Source organism: Tauraco erythrolophus, chromosome 25 (genome assembly GCF_009769465.1).
Source record: "Tauraco erythrolophus isolate bTauEry1 chromosome 25, bTauEry1.pri, whole genome shotgun sequence".
In the NCBI taxonomy this organism is placed as follows: Eukaryota; Metazoa; Chordata; class Aves; order Musophagiformes; family Musophagidae; genus Tauraco; species Tauraco erythrolophus.
The window spans coordinates 861,428-879,107 of record NC_141489.1 but is presented as its reverse complement, the minus strand read 5'-3'; the positions used below and the strand labels follow the sequence as shown (position 1 = coordinate 879,107).

Below are 17,680 nucleotides of genomic sequence, written 5' to 3'. Positions count from 1 at the left end.
GTTCTGCCCTTTGTTCCCAGGCAAACACGTGCAATTTCTCTTTCCTCTGGAAAAAAAACAAAAACCAACCCAATATAAATATTTTCACAGGTGCTTCAGGTCGGTATTTCCTTATGTGTTGGCCAGAGGGAAACACCAGCGTGGTGACAGTTAGAAAGTGAAAACTCAGGCGCCAAATTCCCGGGATTTTAGTTTGGATGAGAAACTGTCTCGCTTCGGGGAGGGTTTGATCCTGCTGAGCTGAAATCCTCAGCTGCGAGTAGCGAGTGGGGGTGGCACGTCGGACCCCCGGTCTCTGCACAGGGGTTTGCACAGAGGCTAGTAGGAGCAACATGGCAAACCTGGCACCATCCCCGGGCAGGTGTGTGTGCTGCTGCCATTAACCTCTTCCTCCCCTGGAGCACTTCAGCTGGAAACCTCCCGGCAGCTGTTTCTGCCCCCATGGCTTTTCCCAGCACTGGTGGGCGCCACAAGGGCTGCCCCGGGCACGGGTCAGGGTCAGAGTCAAGGTCAAGGTCAGGGTCAGGGCCAGGGCCTGGGCCAGGGCGGCAGCGGTGCCTCTCCTGCCTCTGCCTTCTCCGCATCCCCTGCTCCTCGCAGCCCTGTCCGCCAGGGATCAGCCTTTGCTCTTCTGTGCTTCCAAGCCCGAATTCCATCCTGCCTCTCCCGCCCATCCGTCTCCCGCTCCTTGCAGTGCGTAAAGCGACCGCGAGCACAGGCAGGAGCGCTGGGCTTCAGGGGTGGGGTGTGTTCAGGAGCGGGGTTTGGGGAAATGCACTTGCTTTTATGCTTCAAATATTTTTTAATTTCTCAGCAAAGGACTCCCAAATATTTGTGAGAGCGTTTGTGCCATGTTGTATATAAAAAGGGCTTTCAGGTCATCCGCTTTTTCCATCCTGTCTCTGCACGGCTGCGGGTGCCCACCCACCCCTTTGCTGTCTCAAGAGAAGAGCAGATTCACGATAAAATTTGGGTGCTGCCATCTCGGCACCTGCTCTCGCTCTGCTGACAGCACCCAAGAGAAGAGGCACCTGCGTTGCGTGGTCCCTCTCCCGGCAGAGGTCTGACCCACAAGGGATGGGCTTTGCTCTGCAGGCTCGCTCGGACACGCTTGCATGGCACAAGTCCAGAAGACAGGTGAGGTCAGAAGACACCTCCTTCCCCCCAGATGACTGCAACAATGATCTGCTGAGATATGACTGACATCGTACTCCCCAGCAGCCAGCGCATCTCACAGCTTAATGCCTGACACATCTGGAGAGCAGCTGGAGATGTGCACCAGGGATGGCTACTAAGCCGATAAAAGTGCACGGATATAAACCATCCTGAGCTTGCTTGTTCTCGGAAATTTCTGTCACTGATCTCTCTGCTCTCTTTTCATTGACACCCTCCAGCTCCACTCACTTCCTTCTCTGGTGTTCTCCAATGAATTTTAGCAAAATGCTCTGTGGGAAACATACAGGCGTCTGCCGGGGTCAACTGTTGGTGTAGATCGTGGAGGATGTCACGCAGGATCGGGCAATGTGTGCTACAGGCTTTGACAGGGAGGAGGTGGACAAGACCTACAAGGTCAGTGAGGCCGTTCTCTGGCTCCCACTGGCAAAGCAGCTTTGCCCCCAGTGCAGATCCTGACCAGTTTAGGTGACCCTTGTGAATGGGTTTCCAGCTTTTCCTGCTGGGGCCGTTGCAGAGCCAGCCAGCCTGGCTGAGGCTGTGCTTGGCACCTGGATCAGCACCAGCTTTTCTAAAGGCACTCAGTTTCCAGACACAGGTTTCTTGATTGCATCAGGCAGAAGCAAAGTTTATTAGCGAAATTTTTTCACCAGCAGGTACATTAGTGATCCTGACTAACTCAAGTAACTAGAGGTTCCAGCATTAGAGAAGAGAAGCAGCAGAACAGAGAAGGGGGCCCTCAGCAGCCCCTTGAGATACGCGGCAAAGCATCGCTGAGTTACTTCTACTTTCTCTGCGTAGGGGCGTGCGGTGAACACTGAGTGTTCGTGTTTTGTCTGTGGGTTTCTCTGCGTGTCATCTTCTAGTCTGTTCCTCCTTAATCACAAATTCTCCTGCAGGTCACTGGAGAAAAAATGTAGCAGCATTATTTGATTGGAACAGAGATAAAATTCTTCAAATAATAAGAATTTGACTTATGTAGTGCCCTTATTTCAGGAATACCCTCTGTTTAAGAAGAGCGGTTGGCAGACAAGCCAGGAACTCCCAGAAACTCCCTAAACAATTGTGTTTTAATGGGAATATGCACTTGTAAAGTTGTAGATTTGCTCTTCTTTTCACTCCTCCCAGACTCTTTTGCTAAGCTCTGTTTGTCTGTCGTCTTCTTTGCTTCTACTTCCAGATCTTTTCTTTATTCCTCATTTCCCCAGCTTTCTCCCTTCAGTCCTACTGCTCCCTCTTGTCTCTCATTTTCTTTCTGCCACTCCACACTCAGCCAGAGCCGGAGCTCTCTGAACCTGCTTCGTGGTGACAGCCAGTTTTGCGCCGTGGTTGGACCCGTTGTCACAGACCACACCTGTAGCATGGGATCTCTCTGAGGGGATACCAGTAACGCGTCCTGGGAGAGCGTGTTGTCTCCTGGCCTTATTATAAAAAGCTGAAAGAACTGAAAAAAACAATTTTTCTTCTGTGGAAACATGGCTCTTACCTTGTATATCTCCGGTCTTGCAGGGTGGGACCTGGGGCTGGCAATGGGAAGATGAAGTTGCAGTGTAGGTGTGACTTGTCCTAATGACTCCTCCTCCTACACCAGTTCCAATTCCTCCTCCGTGACTAGTGGGACAAATTTGGTGAGAGAAATAGGGAATTTTAGAACTTTGCATGATACTGCTGACTGACTCCACGACACGAAGGCTCAAACTATGTCTTTTATAGGGGTTGTGGCATTTTACATCGCGTTCTTTTTTCATTTTCAGAGTCGCTTTGCTTTGCGCCCTCCTTTGGCAGGAAAATGCAGTGCAGAGCTCTGCAGTTCGTTCTTATTTTCACAATTCTCACCTGTTTTACTATAAAAGAGATTGTTACGAATGCTGACATAATACTAGTAGTTGCAGTGTTGTAACTGGCAGTTTACAGATTTGGTTTCTCTGCTTTGCAGATCCCCAAAAGTGACACTTAGTTCAGATTTGAATGTTCATCCCAGAAAAGTGATGGGACAATTTTTTCATCTCAGTGAAAACATTAAGATGGACTAAAGACTATCTCAGCGTCCCAATCCGTAATACAGATCCTTCATATTTTCTTTTATTCTTTAGAGAGCTACATACATGAGGTCCTGCTGTCCTCCTTCCAACAAGCACCGGTAGGTCTGAATCTCCTGCTCCAAACGGCACTTGACGTCCAATAAGGTCTTGTATTCTTGGTTCTGGCACTCGATTTCCGCTCGTATTTCAGCCAGTTGCTGCTCCACGCACGTGATCTGGTTCTGTAGGTCACCGAGGAGGGTGTTGTACTGGCACTCAGTCTCAGCCAGAGAGGATTCCAAATTATTTCTCTGATAAACAAGAGAACCAAAGAAACAACATTCATTTAAGTGTCACCCTGGTGCTTATTATTCCCATTGCAAAACTGAAAGAGCTGTTCGCCGCCATCACGCTGATGGGTAGGTCCGGCTGCTCACCCTAAGAAACCCGGCAGCACCCACGTCCCAGCTGTAACAATCTCAGCACCCACCTGGCTGAGCTGAGCCTGGAGATCGATCTCCAGGGCTTGCAGTTGGCGTCTCAGTTCGGTGACCTGGTTGTTGCACGTCTCTACCTCCTGACCACTTGTAATAACCTCCCGATTCACCTCCTCAATCTGCAAAACACCAATCCAGGATCAAGGCTCAGGGAATGTCTGGGTCAATGGGACCTGCTTTGCAGCAGCAGCGCGCACTGAGCAGCTGGCAAAGCGCGAAGTGAGCGGGGCGAGTTCTCTGGGCGCTGGGCGTTAACCGCCGGCTCCGAGCGCTTACTCTTTTGGCAAATCATATTCACCTCGTGGCTATTAAGTCCTTTCATCCAAGTGTTCCAAGAACACACCACAAGGCCTCGCGGCAAAAGCTGCCGTTGCAGATGGGACACAACAAACTGGTCAGACAGGCCCGTGTCTCCTGGGGAACACAGGCTGCAACGAGTGCTGACCTCGGGCTTCCCGGTAAGGGAAGAACTGCAGATTGTCTCCATGTCTGTTTTCTGAAACGCTCCTGTGCCCCGAAATGTGCGTGTGAGTGTGTTTCGCAGCAGGCGTGTCGCTCACCTTGCACTCGTACCAATCCTCGACTTCCTTGCGGTTGCGCGCTATCAGCGTCTCATACTGGCACCTCAGATCCTCCAGGATTTGCCGGAGGTCTGGGCCAGGGCAGGCATTGACCTCCACGCTCACGTCTCCAGTCGACTGTTTCCTCAGGCAGTTCATTTCCTGGAAATACAACCCAGATCAGACGCACGGTGGCTTTGGAAAGACGACGTGGCAGAGCAGACTCGGTGCCCACGAGACGTGCTCCCCGCGGGGGCTGCCACCGGCTGCGGCTGTAAAGCTCTGGGAGATGGTGCAAGTGTTTTCCCCAGCAAGTCTGTTGGGTAATTTCTCTTCTCATCTGCTGGAGTCAGCAGCAACATTCACCCCCCCGGCGCTCCCAGGGCCAGCACAGCCCCAGGAGCAGCAGCCACCTCTGCCGGAGCCCCCGCACCAGCCCGAGGCAGACGGGACGGAACCCTTGGATGGGACAGCTGTGGCGGGACAGTGGTGGATCTTTACTTTTAAATTTAGAGCGCGACCGTGTAGGCAAAGTTTTAAGTCAGGGCCACGGTGCTCCTAGGGCGAGGGGACCACCCACCTCCTCGTGGTTCTTCTTCAGGCAGCAGAGCTCCTCCCGCAGCGACTCCAGCTGTGCCTCCAGGTCCGACCTGCAGAGCGTCAGCTGGTCCAGGACTTGGCGCAGGCCGTTGATGTCGGCCTCCACGCTCTGGCGAAGGGCCAGCTCCGTCTCGTACCTGGTTTGAGCAAGGAGACAGAAATTCAGAGCGGTCACGTCTCACACACGTGCAGTTTATGGACAGATCTTTCCCACCCACCCGCTCAGAACCGCACTTTGCTGCCTAAGCTGAATGCGCCGTGCATCAGAGTTCTGCACTGCACCTCATGGCTGTTCTGGGAAAGCTCTTCTTCCTCATCTGCCTTTTTTCTGCTCCTGGTCACTGTGTGTTTGGTACTACTCAGCTGCGTTTCTGTTTTGCTGATCCCAGTCTGCGCTGGTCTGTGATGGAAATGCCCCAACTCCACCGCAAAGGACCGCGCCCTCCGTGTTCGTCCCCACCTCTCCCCAACAAACACTGTTGCCAAGTATTTTACCCGAGAACACTAATTAAAAGAGGTCTGGTGGCCAAGAGCAAAATGTGTGTCATCACTGCGTCCCGTCCTAATGTGGTGTTGGAGTGAGACTCGTGTGGTCTCCATAATCGGCGCACGGAGACGCCACGAGTAGGATGTAAAGGAGCGGGAGGGGGAAAGGGGGTTCATCCACACTGAGGGGCACTCACTTCACACGGAAGTCGTCGGCAGCCATCCTGCTGTTGTCAATGTCCAGAATGATCTTGTTGTTGTCAATGGTTGCGCAGACAATCTGGAAAAGAGCAGACCATGAGAGATGTCTCACTCCTCCCTGCTGTTACAGTCTGTAGCTGTGTCTAGATTGCAGTTAGGCAGTAATTTTTCACAACTTCCTCTCTCTGTTGCCTTTTTACTGAAGTAACCTCGTTCCTTGAGCAGAGCAGATGCAGGAGGTGACTTTGCCTCCCAGAGAGTCAGTAAAGCAAAGAGGTTGGCTGTGTAGAGGCTGGGAGTTAGAGTCGTCAGCTGCGACTCCCCAGTTTCAAGGTCTGCAGGCAAGTTCTAAAGGTTCTTCACCAAGAAGTGAACCTAAAGAACCTTCCCTGAGACCTTAAGTCTCAGCTGATGTTCAGGCTGGTTTGTCCTTGACTTCAAGCTTAAGGATCTTCGGGGAAGAGAGTTGGAAGGTATCTTTAAGCCTTAAGATCAGCCATAACTTTCACTGTGGACATTAGTATGAGGCTCTTTGTGCCACTGCAGCAATCAATTTTAAATACTCAACTTTTCTTAAACTTAGAATTTATAATGCTTCATCTGATACAGCATTTGATCTGTATGTTTTGCTCTTGTCCTACAGTTCTCTGTGCTTTGCTCTCCCTACTGGGCTGACACCACTACATTTCCCCAGAGCACACTTGGTAATACCATATTTGTAATTGTCTAGTCAAAACACAATGTAACAAAACATCCTTTTCCTTTTTAAGAGTATTGTCCCACCTGTATCACCTTGCAGAATGTGTCTCAAATAAGCACCCACACCCCGCAATGTCGTAGGGCAGCTCGCCACGATTTATGTTTGCAAAGACATTTAACAGCACCAAAGTCACCTCTAACAATCGCAGTAGGTTCGAAATACAAATTCAGAAACAAGCTTTAAATAGAGGAGGAACAACTGGAAAAGGGGATTACCTGATTTTGAAGGTCTTCGATTTCTTTGTAATAGCAGCTGTAGTCCCGGGGCTCACAGGAGAGGCCCTGTGTAGCGTACCACTCTCTGATCCTGCATTCCAGCTCAGCATTTTCCTTCTCCAAGCACTTCACCTTGTCCAGATAGGAAGCCAGGCGGTCATTGAGATTTTGCATGGTGACCTTCTCATCGCAGGATGAAAGCAAACAGTCGCCACCAAGACCACCAACAACCACACCACCTCCAAGGCCAAAACCAAGGCCATTGCCATAGCAGTTGCCACCTCCATAGCTCCCACCAGCCAAGCTACCGACACTCAGTCCCCCTCCATAATTCACTCCACCGCAGTAACTCCTTCCAGAAAAACCTCTGCCACTGCCTATCCCGTAGGAAGAAATCCGTGCTCCACCACCACCACCAATGATACAGCTGCCACCACTGCTCCTGCCTTTGCTAGACACAGTAATAGTCTCCTTAATGTTGCAACTCATGGCGACAGCAGTTGGAAATGCAAGCAGAAGCCTAAAGCAAGATGCACAGCTTGATATTAAATCAGACTGCGAGTTGTCCGTGGCCGTGAAACTCTATTTATACCTTCCACAGTGGGTGTCACCACTGTTTCTTCTTCCCATAAGGCTGGCTACTCTAGGCACTGGTGCCAAGAATAATTTCTCAAAGGGAAGTTTCCTTTCAAGAATCCTGGTAGACAAGGAAGATACTTTACATGTCTCTTGCTAATTTCAAAAATGCATTAGCAGTAATGTTTTATGAATCATCAGCTTTTTGTTTATGATGCAAACTTTACAACATTAAGCCAGGAAAAACACTGTCCTAAATTATATACCAGGAAGAAATCATTAAAGGTTATTGCATCAAAGAGCTCTTTATCTCTCATTAATTTATTTTCATGCTATTTTGAGTTGAATAAGCAGTTTTCATGCAAGGTGCTGATGCTGGAATATGTGAGATGAAAAAGAAAGACTAAATACGAAGTTTGACTCTGGAATGATGTATGAGGAATGATGTAAGAGCTCTGTGGAAAGATCAGAGACACAGAGATTAACCTTTAAGTCTCTGCGTTGGCAAGATGCCAACCCAGAACCCTGCTGCCAGACAAGCGAGACCGCGGAGTGATCTCTTAATGGACACGGGTGAAAGGTTCTTCGTGTATGACCATGGCTCTCCAGTAATTCACAAATTTCTTCCTTTTTGGGGAGAGCATAAAGTAAGGCAAAAGTCCTTCAGGTTTTCCTGTTGTGCTGCGAAAGGTTTTTCTGCAGTTTTCATCATTCTGGATAGTGACTGTTGCTGGGGAAGGGTGAGTGTTTTGGAACAGGGAACAGGAGTGGAAACATCCTGTGGGCAATTTCTCTGTCAATATTGCTGCATTGTAATAAGAGGTTTGGGACTGCTGTCCTAAGAAGTAAAAAGACAGAATTGCTCATACAGCTGGCAGAGCAATCGTTGCCCAATCCAGTTCTACACTGGCTTGGAGAAGATGGATTAAGTACAAACTACAGGCAGAGAAATTAAAGAGTAAGAATCCTTTCACTCTTCTGACATCAAAATTCAGGCTAGGCTCATTTTCATGAGATGTTTTGCTAAGACTCAAGAGCAATGACCTTCTCTCTAGGCAGAACCTGTTTCCACTGGCTGTTGAGCAAGACACAGGCGTTCCACAGCTTTCTGAGACTCACCGTTCACTGTAAGAAATTCTCCAAGTCTGCTTCCCCAGAGAACAAGTGAGCTCAAATTCTTTCTCAAATCCTCACTCCGTGTCAGGATTGCGGATTGGAACAGCTATTGTTATGGCAAATAAACAATCCCACTTAGTGAAGGACTGAGTGTCCCAGTAGTCATGGATTTGCCCATCATTTTATTGCTCTAACTCTTATTTCTGTTGAAAAGACGCCTCCCCTTATCTCTGCTTCCTTGGATGTTACTTATCCAGCGCAATGAAAGCCAGCAGCATTCCGGTGATATCTCCAGCAGCCTGGAGACAGAGGTGTGGAGACACTTGCTCAAAGTGATCTGCTCCAAGACAAGGAGCACGCCTCTGGCAGAGTCTGCAGTCGAACCCAGGTCTCCTGTAGGAGGCTGCCGAGCCCGGACACCAGCCAGCCCTTCCTCCCCGCGGGGCTCCGCTCAGCCCCTGCGTACCAAGGAGCAAAGCTCAGAATGGGCAAAAGCTCTAATAAAGTCCTTGTGTACCGGGAGAAATACCTGGATTTCATTACTGGGACTGGAGAACATAATTGGAGTCAGGGTGTGGTGGCAGGAATGAGCCGAAACTGATGTCATACGGCCTCGCTGGGAGCTGTGCCGGCCCCGCGTGCGATTCGGCAGGAGTTTCCCAAGAGCTGTCTGCAGCATCTTTCGGAGTGAGCGCACATTCCTTCCCCTGCTCCGCCGTTATCGTTTGGCACATCGGAATAAGGCAGGCAGGAACACGGAATGCCCTGCTCCTTTGGGGAGTGGAGGATGTCTGCACGCCTCTTGCGGTAGTTATTGCGGAGAGCAGTCCGTCCTCTGGGACACGTTGGTCCTCTGTGGGCCTGTAGCTTTGTCCATTGTATCCACCTCTTTCTGCCACTGGCCTTCAGCAGGCACCCGTTGCCCAGGTCCTTGCATGGCACACACTCTCTTTCTTGCCAGTTTTCCTTTTTGTCTTTGGGAAATGAGTGCACTAGTTAAGTGAAGACAATTAAATAATCGTTCTGAAGACCTTCAAAAAATCAATTAAGCTTTCTTTTCTATTTTCCTTCAGTTATTTGAACTCATAAGCTTCCTGGATCTGTCTTATTAGCACAAATAAATATGGAAATCTCATGGAAATGTAGTTTCCAGCCCAAGGTTTGCAGCTCCATAATTTGCAGCTGCATAATTTAATATATGGTTGTTTGCAGGATGTTTTCTGCTGGGGAACTGTTTATCACAAGGTACCTTCTCATAAGCTGCTTTCCAGACGCATCCAACTTGCAGGTCCACAAACAACATCACAGTGTCTTAGGAGCTGAGCCTGAGCAGCCCGGGGGCCTTCCAGGGGCATGTTCATAACGTCTGGATCATCAGAGTCCTTCTGGCCGTGTCATTAGGGCTCGTTCACCTCTCAGGAATTTAGGACAGCTCCTTTGTGAAAGCGTGTGCTTTGCGCCTGCCGGACCTGGTGGGGAGGGTGGGAAGGGTGGGAAGGGTGGGAAGGCCTTTGATGGGAACACAGGGAATGCGGTGCAGCAGTAGATGTCAGTAGCAGTTCGCAAGGAAAGGAGACAGCCCAGACCTGGTGGGAACCAGCTGGGGCTTCCAGAAGGAAGTGGCAAGCTTTTATGGCGTGGAGGTAGCCCGAAGTTTCCAGAAGACTCGGAACTGGAAGAGTCCAGTATCTTTACAGTTTTAGAAATGAGAGTGTGAGACTGGGAAGGATTGAGGCCAGTAAGGGCAGCAGTGGGTTGTCGTACTGTCTGTCTTTGCACTGAACAAGGCAGGAGAAGACAATGGGAAAGGAAATAGGAAAGATTTGCTTTCCAACGTCTCAGCCAGAGCTCTGAGAACGACTGGGGTATACACAGAGGAGTCCAGCTGGGAATTGCCCATTATGACCATGACAAGTATCTCTTTAGATCCCTCGTGAAGCACTGGCTTTACACATCTACCGAGGGCTTTCGGCACCAAGTCTGGGACTTTCTGTAGGGCTGGAGCTGATCTTTCCAGACAACTTGATTTAGAGTCCTGATTTAAAAGCTTCTGCCCATGGCCACTGTCCTGAGTCACAGCTGCAGTTGTTCCAGCGCTGCATTTTCTGCTTGTGCTCTTGGCCCTGGAAACCGGTGGCTTTAGTGTCTGGTAGATGGAATAGAATAAACACCACTGAGACGTGTTCTCTCCGTGGTCTTGTACGGCAGGAGAAGGGCACCTTTCACCTGCTCCCTCATGCATTAACAACTGATTCTTCAGACACTGCTGCCAACGGGCCTTGGAGGTGCTGCGTTCCTGGAGGGGTTCAGGTCGAGTCTGTTTCCATAGCAACAGAGAAACTGGTGTCTCTATGAAAGAGCTGGCACTACAGCTCTATGCCACGCTGTACTGCAGGTCCTGAAATGGTTTTGTCTTTACACCCTTCCTACTCCCCCCTCGAGGCTGACTGTCCCGTAACCTCCAGCTTTTGACGGGAAAGGAGTAACCAGGAGTTTGCTTTGCCAGCTCACCGCGTGCCCGACTGTGCCTTGTTCTGCAGCGAGCACATGGCGGTGCAGCAGGAGCCGTGCCCACTGCTGCTGCGGGAGCTGGGAACCCGCGGGGTGGAGAGGGCTTGTAAAACCCATCGCTGCACCAGTTGCTGGACCAACAGACCATTTAATCCTCTAACACCCTCTGGCTCATCACGGCTTTTAACTGGAAACTCCCCAAACGCAGAGGGACTCTGCACGCTCACCACGGCTGGTTCCCACAGCTGCACCCACCGCGGTGCTGCAGGGCGCCGAGTTGCCCAACTGCTGCCCTCGCCTCTCCGGGCCAGTCCGTGCTGACTCAGCATCAGCTCCGCGGCTGCGGTTCGAGGCCCGAAGGAGGGATCCTGGCCGTGCTGGTGAGCTTTGAGACAGAGTGGCTCTGTGTGTGCAAAGGCCCCAGCTGGCTTTTTTCTCCCTTGTGTTCTCTGCTGAGCTGCACTTTTCCAGCTCCCATCCTGCCCTCTCCAGTTCTCCAAAGACGGTATGTTTAATGGAAGTATGAGCTTTTGACCGTTCCTGATGTTCAGGCTGAAACTCCTTGAAATAGAAGGATGACCAGTAAATGACTCAGTCACTGTGTGAACACAGATAGGAAATAAACCTTCTGCCCCCAGTCCTTTCCCAAGATTCCTGTAGAATGAAGGGATAGGTCAGAGGAAAAGCCATGTCAGCAGAGACTGAACCAGTTGTGGAGACCAAGATTTCCTCTTCAACCTAACCACAGTCCCCAGGCTGGCTGATGGGCAATGAGAGGGCACAGCCCAGATGTGTCAGCACTAGGCTGGGGCCGAGGCAAGCTGCTGCCAGATGTGCCGCCACTGACTTTCAAAGCTTTTCTAAAATTGTGTTTTAGCACAATGTTCTGTGGGAAGCGCACAGGCAGCTGCCACGTGTGCAGGTCATGGGAGGCGTCACGCAGGAGCGGGCAACCTCTGCTACAGGCATTGGCAGGGAGGAGGTGGACAAGACCCACGAGGTCAGCCAGGCCGTTCCCTGACTCCTGCTGGCAAAGCAGCTTTGTTCCCAGTGCAGTATGATCCTGACCAGTTTAGGTGACCCCTGTGGGATCAGCACCAGGTTTTCTTAAGGCACTCAGTTTCCAGACACAAGTTTCTTGATTGCATCAGGCAGAAGCAAAGTTTTATTAGAGAATTTTTTTCACCAGCAGGTGCATTAGTGATCACACTACTGGTTAACTCCAGCAATAGTCATGGTGGTTGGGCACACGCAGCAATCACTACAGACTGGAAAAAGCAAATAGCAAAACAAAGCAGAATGTGGCCCAACGCTCTGCTCGTCCCTCTGACGCGTTGCTTAGCGTTGCTGAGTAATACAAAGGAGCACGCTCCTCGCTCTCCGCAGAGGCACACACTAAACGCTCCGCTCTTTATCCGTGGCTCTGCTTCGGGGTTCTCTTGTTGGGTATTCTCCTTTCTCCGCTTAATCACAAATCCTTCTGCAAGGCACTGGAGAGATCAAAGGAAACGTGACTTTGTTTATTGCAAAAATAGATTCTTTCCCATACTGTCATTCCATACACGTGATCATTTCACAAGCCAATTCAATTAGAATTTCAGATAAATTCTGTCCCTTCCTGGAAAGATCTGACTGTTGCCTGCCAGCTGGAGCACGCTTTGCCCCTGTAATCACAATGCCAACTGTGCATTGTGCATGTTGCAGACATGGCACCAGCAGCAACCAGGGTGAGGGAGTGGCACCAGGGCCCTTGCCAGAACCATGCCAGAACCATGCCCCTTCTCACACTCATTCTCCTGGACCAACTGTCACCATATTTCTTTCTTTCTCTTCAGTTTGGCTGGAAGTTTCCCCCTGAAATCGTACAGGTGTTTTCCAGCCAGTATTCCCATGATTCCTGCATTTTTTTGTGATTTCTGGACACTCTGCTTTCTCTCGCTCTTTGCTTTGTCCCAGATATCATGTCAGTCCTTCCTCCATGTTCTCTGTGCCTTGCCTGCCTGCTGGCTCTCTCCTTCTCCTTTCTATCCCTCTTCCCCCTCCTCCCCTTTTGCAGTTCTCGTGCTTCCCAGCAGAGCCACAGCTGCTGCTGTCACAGTGTCCTGAAAGCCCTGGTTGTAGCCAGTCCTCTGTGGCCTCCCCTCCTGTATTTCCCAGTATCTTCACACTAAAACTTTCAAGTAGCACCTGTACGTTACATGGGGAAGGGCATTGCTGCCTGGGCCTTGTTGCATGAGAAGAGAGAAGGTTCTGGAAGAGCGTTGTGGTTCTTACCTTGTATCTCCGCAGCTGCACAGGATGGCATCTGGGAGGACGAAGTGTAAGTGTGACTTGTTCTAATGATCCCTCCTCCTCCTATTCCACTTGTTCTTGCAACTCCTCCTCCTAGACCCGAGGACTGACCAATTCCTCCTTGCTGACTAAGGGGACAGGAAAACAACATTTCAGTGAAGGAAATGACAACATAACTAGAACTGCAGTTTTTCATTGTCCCTCCCGCTCTCAATCTGTTTTCCCTTTTGGCAGAAAGTTGGCAGAGTATTGCAGTGACCTTCTTGTGGCAATGGCTGGCACAGGGCAGGGAAGCAAATTATCACCATTATTACCAGGCAGCCCGAATAGGTCAGTGAGGGTGAAGGAGCTGTGCAGGTCCTCCACTTCTTGTTCTCTTTGCTGTGGTGTTAAAACACGCAGGACACAGGTATTTTGTTGACTTTTGGTGCGTCTCTGGCCTACTTACATAAGGTCCTGCTGTCCGCCCTCCAGCAGGCAGCGGTACGTGTGGATCTCCTGCTCCAGGCGGCACTTGACATCCAGCAGGATCTTGTACTCCTGGTTCTGGCACTCCATTTCTGCGCGCAGATCAGCCAGCTGCTGCTCCACGCACGTGATCTGGGTCTGGAGCTCGCCAAGATGGTTGTTGTAGCGACACTCTGTCTCGGCCAGCGATGATTCCAGGTTGTCCCTCTGCAGAGTGACATGTGGCACAGCACAAACACGGGCATGAGGAGCACTGCCTTCAACTACGCGTTCTTACGTCAAAGCATAAGTGTGAGACAGCCGAGCGCTACGCCAGCTCAGCACCCACCTGGCTGAGCTGAGCCTGGAGATCGATCTCCAGGGCTTGCAGTTGGCGTCTCAGTTCGGTGACCTGGTTGTTGCACGTCTCTACCTCCTGCCCGCTCGTAATAACCTCCCGATTCACCTCCTCAATCTGCAAAACACCAATCCAGGATCAAGGCTCAGGGAATGTGTAATGTCAGCCAGGTTAAGTACTAAGGAAAGAGCAGAGAAGCCAGCAGCAAACGTGAAGTGAGGGAGGTTTGGGTCAGCTCTGTCATCCTAGGGGAGTGTAAACCCTGCTCGCCATTCCTCTTGTTCTTCTAACCGTACCACTGCCCAGCGCTTCTCACTGCTTGCTGCGTTGTCGAGGGTTCCCCCCTCAAGTCTCACTAACACGCAGCAATTCCCATCACCCCACGAGAAGGATGCGGAGTAGCAGTGTCCCCTGTGTCACTCGGCCAGTTTAAACCGATGCTGAACGCTGTTACGGTATGTTGTGTGGTTTAACGAGTAATAAATCACTGTGGAGCCATTGCCCGGGTGTAGCCGGGGCAGCCGGAGCTGTGGGAACTGGCTCACCTTGCACTCGTACCAATCCTCCACTTCTTTGCGGTTGCGCTCAATCAGCGTCTCATACTGGCACCTCATCTCTTCCAGGATCTTTCTGAGGTCTGGGCCAGGGCAGGCGTTGACCTCCACGCTCACGTCTCCAGTCGACTGTTTCCTCAGACAGTTCATTTCCTGGAAACACCACCCAGATCGAGTCATTTTTTAAAAAGAAGGGAAAAAACGAGGGAGCTTCGTTCCCCTGTCGGGAAGCGCGTGGCGCCGGCAGACCCCGTCTGCTGATCACACCTCTCGTCTCCATCAACCACTCACCCCTCCGCGGCCAGCACCCCAGGGCGGGGGCCTCGCAGAGGGAGGGGGATGGATCCTCCATGAGTTAACGCGTTTTACGCCTGGGGCAGGACCACCCACCTCCTCGTGGTTCTTCTTCAGGCAGCAGAGCTCCTCCCGCAACGACTCCAGCTGTGCCTCCAGGTCCGACCTGCACAGCGTCAGCTGGTCCAGGACTTGGCGCAGGCCGTTGATGTCGGCCTCCACGCTCTGGCGAAGGGCCAGCTCCGTCTCGTACCTGGGAGGGAGAGAGAACGCGAGAAAGAGTAGTCAGTGCCTGGCACCACCCTTTGCTCTCTTGTTTTTTCGGTTGACCATCCGCCTTCCTTATAGTGTTCTCCTCATTAGCCCAACAGGATGCTGAGGGGCCTTGCTCCGTCAAACCTGCTCTGTCCGCCTTCTCCGGAGCTTTTTCACGGGCGGAGGTGTCACGCACCGCGTTTCTGCGCTCCAGCCAGAAAAACCAGAAGCTTCCCCTTTGAACGACAGCACGTGCCAGAATGGCAGCTTGGGTGAGCCCGCGCTGCTCCTGTCTGCCTGTCCCTTCTGCTCACTGAAGAGCTCCAATCTCCACTCAGAAACCTCTTGTGCTCCCGAACTTTCCATCCCGGGCTGCCACTAATTAAGGCAGCTCTGGAGACAATGGATGAAAGAGCTTTTCTGCAGAGCCTCCAGCCTGTCCCCACCAGAGGATCACGGGAGACCCGTCCGAGAGCTCCGTCCCAGCAGCTCCGCACGCAGGAGCGCGGTGGCCGAGGCCGGGGACAGCGGCGTGCCCAGGGGTACTCACTTCACTCGGAAGTCGTCGGCTGTCATCCGGCTGTTATCGATGTTCAGAATGATCTTGTTGTTGTCTATGGTTGCGCAGACAATCTGGAAAAAGAATATTGGCTCCTGAAGCCCCGTCCCTGTATCCGCAGGCTCCAGTGTACCCACTGACGGTGCTGCTTTTTTTGGCTTAATGCTGGGCAGCAGACACGGGGACAGTGAGGAGCGTGGCAGTCGTGGGGGTGAGTGTCCGGTGAAGGACAGGGGAGGCACCGAAGTGCTAAAACACGTGGTTCAAGTGCAGACAGGGAGGTGTGATCAGTGCTGTCCACCGGCGGCCACAGTCCCCAGCCCTGTACAGCTGAATCTTACTGTCACGGATAAGAGATGTAAGAGCTTTGTTTCGAGTCTTAATTACAAGTCTGTCTCATTCTGTCTGTTTCCTGGATTCTTTTCACTTTCTGCTTCTTTGTGCATTGACATCCCAGAATTTTTGCCAAACGCACTTTGCAAACAAATGGTTTTAATCTTAAATTGCATACTCCAAGTGTGTTATGGCAGTGCTCTCTTTGTTCTTATTTTTAATTAGATGTCCGATGTTTCCCAATTCCATATGAAAGAATAAACTTGTAGAAAAAGGAAATAACATTTAACTGGAATTTTGCAAGACTGAGGACAGAATAAAATAGATTCGGGCAAATTAATGCGATTCATTATTTATTTCTCTTTTAGTTGCTTTCTTGGCATATATCTATTTAAACACCTTGGCACAAACCTAATTCAGAAAGAGTAGTGAGCCGATCCAGATGCATTCCACGAGGATAACATTTTCCCCTTCAAATATATCTGATGAATAAAAGCAATGGAAACAGTCCAAACGCTCGAGGTTTTTACCTCTGAGCTCCAGGGCTTTCTGCAGACGGTTGTCTTAATGGCTGTTTACAAAGAGCATTTTACAACAACGAAATGTTGCTCGTGATAACTGCATTGTGAGCCAGCACCGTGGGGGAAGCTTACAAGGGAGAAAGCAGCTGAGAAATGATGTTACCTGATTTTGAAGATCTTCTATTTCTTTATAATAGCAGCTGTAGTCCCGTGGCTCACAAAAAGGGCCCTGCTTGGCATACCACTCCCTGATTCTGCACTCCAGGTCAGCATTTTCTTGTTCCAGGCACCTCACCTTGTCCAGGTAAGAAGCCAGGCGGTCGTTAAGGTTCTGCATGGTGACCTTTTCGTCACCAGAAAGAAGAATGCCATCACCAGCAAAACCACCTCCAACTACCCCTCCACCAAGACCAATACCAAGGCCACCTCCAATGCCACCGCCAAAGCGAGCGCTGCCACCGCTGAATCCGATGCCTGAGCATCCTCCGAGGACAGCGGCTCCTAAGCCGCCTCCATAGTTTCCACCAACCAAACTGCCAGTGCTCAGTCCTCCTGCGTAATTCACACCACCACAGTAGCTTCTACCCGAAAACCCTCGGCTACCACCTATCCCACAAGTCGCGTATCTTCCAGAAGAGACTGAGGAGATCCGTGCTCCTCCACCACCACCACCACCACCAATAACACAGCTGCCACCGCTGGTCCTGCCCCTGAGAGAGCCAGTTGTCTGCTTAATACTACAACTCATTTTGAGGACAGCTGCAGATCCAACCCAAAGCCCAAAGCGAGATGCACAGCTTGATACTGAATCAGACTGCAGGTTGGTTGCTGCCACAGATCTCTATTTATACCTTCCAAAGGGGGTGTCACCTACAGCGTGTTTCTTCTTCCCACGGGGCTGGCTAGTCTTGCTGTTTATGCCAAGAATAAATAGCCCATAGGCAGTTTCCCTCTAGAAATCCCAGTTCACAAGGAAGATACTTTACATGTCAGCAGCTTATTCCAAAAAGTAAAATAATGTTTTATGAGTCATCAGCTTTTTGTATGATGCAAACTTTACAACAAGTCGAGAAAAAAAGTTGCCCTAGATTATGTACAAAGAAGAAACATTGGTATTTATAACATCAAAGTGCCTTTTATCTTTTATTAATTTGTATTTATTTTATTCTTAGTCCAATAAACATTTTTATATCACATGTTATGGTAGAGTCTGTGGAACAAAAAGGGGAAATTAATATAAGTTCTCACTTCTGAAAAGCGTGAATAATAGTGACTGTAGTAGTGAAAAGACCAGGGACGTGGTGGTGTAGATGTCTGTCACCTGGCACAGGGACAGGCAGTAGGTGAGAGT

The 17,680-nt window shown here is 50.5% G+C and overlaps 2 protein-coding genes across 2 annotated transcripts; both read right to left on the bottom strand.

Moving 5' to 3' along the window:
- Nucleotides 1-2,050: 2,050 nt before the first annotated feature.
- Nucleotides 2,051-7,002, bottom strand: LOC104379191 (keratin, type I cytoskeletal 19). Its single transcript, XM_086626663.1, has 8 exons — nucleotides 6,514-7,002; nucleotides 5,535-5,617; nucleotides 4,832-4,988; nucleotides 4,252-4,413; nucleotides 3,685-3,810; nucleotides 3,279-3,505; nucleotides 2,660-2,784; nucleotides 2,051-2,076 (listed from the first exon to the last, which is right to left on the bottom strand). Exons 1-8 carry the CDS (start codon nucleotides 7,000-7,002, stop codon nucleotides 2,051-2,053), a joined length of 1,395 nt encoding a protein of 464 aa, XP_086482789.1.
- A 5,178-nt stretch (nucleotides 7,003-12,180) lies between these two features.
- LOC104372328 (keratin, type I cytoskeletal 19) lies at nucleotides 12,181-17,077 on the bottom strand. Its single transcript, XM_009977989.2, has 8 exons — nucleotides 16,493-17,077; nucleotides 15,467-15,549; nucleotides 14,758-14,914; nucleotides 14,359-14,520; nucleotides 13,805-13,930; nucleotides 13,457-13,683; nucleotides 12,991-13,136; nucleotides 12,181-12,206 (listed from the first exon to the last, which is right to left on the bottom strand). The coding sequence occupies exons 1-8, from the start codon at nucleotides 17,075-17,077 to the stop codon at nucleotides 12,181-12,183; spliced, it is 1,512 nt and encodes a 503-aa protein (XP_009976291.1).
- Nucleotides 17,078-17,680: the final 603 nt, after the last annotated feature.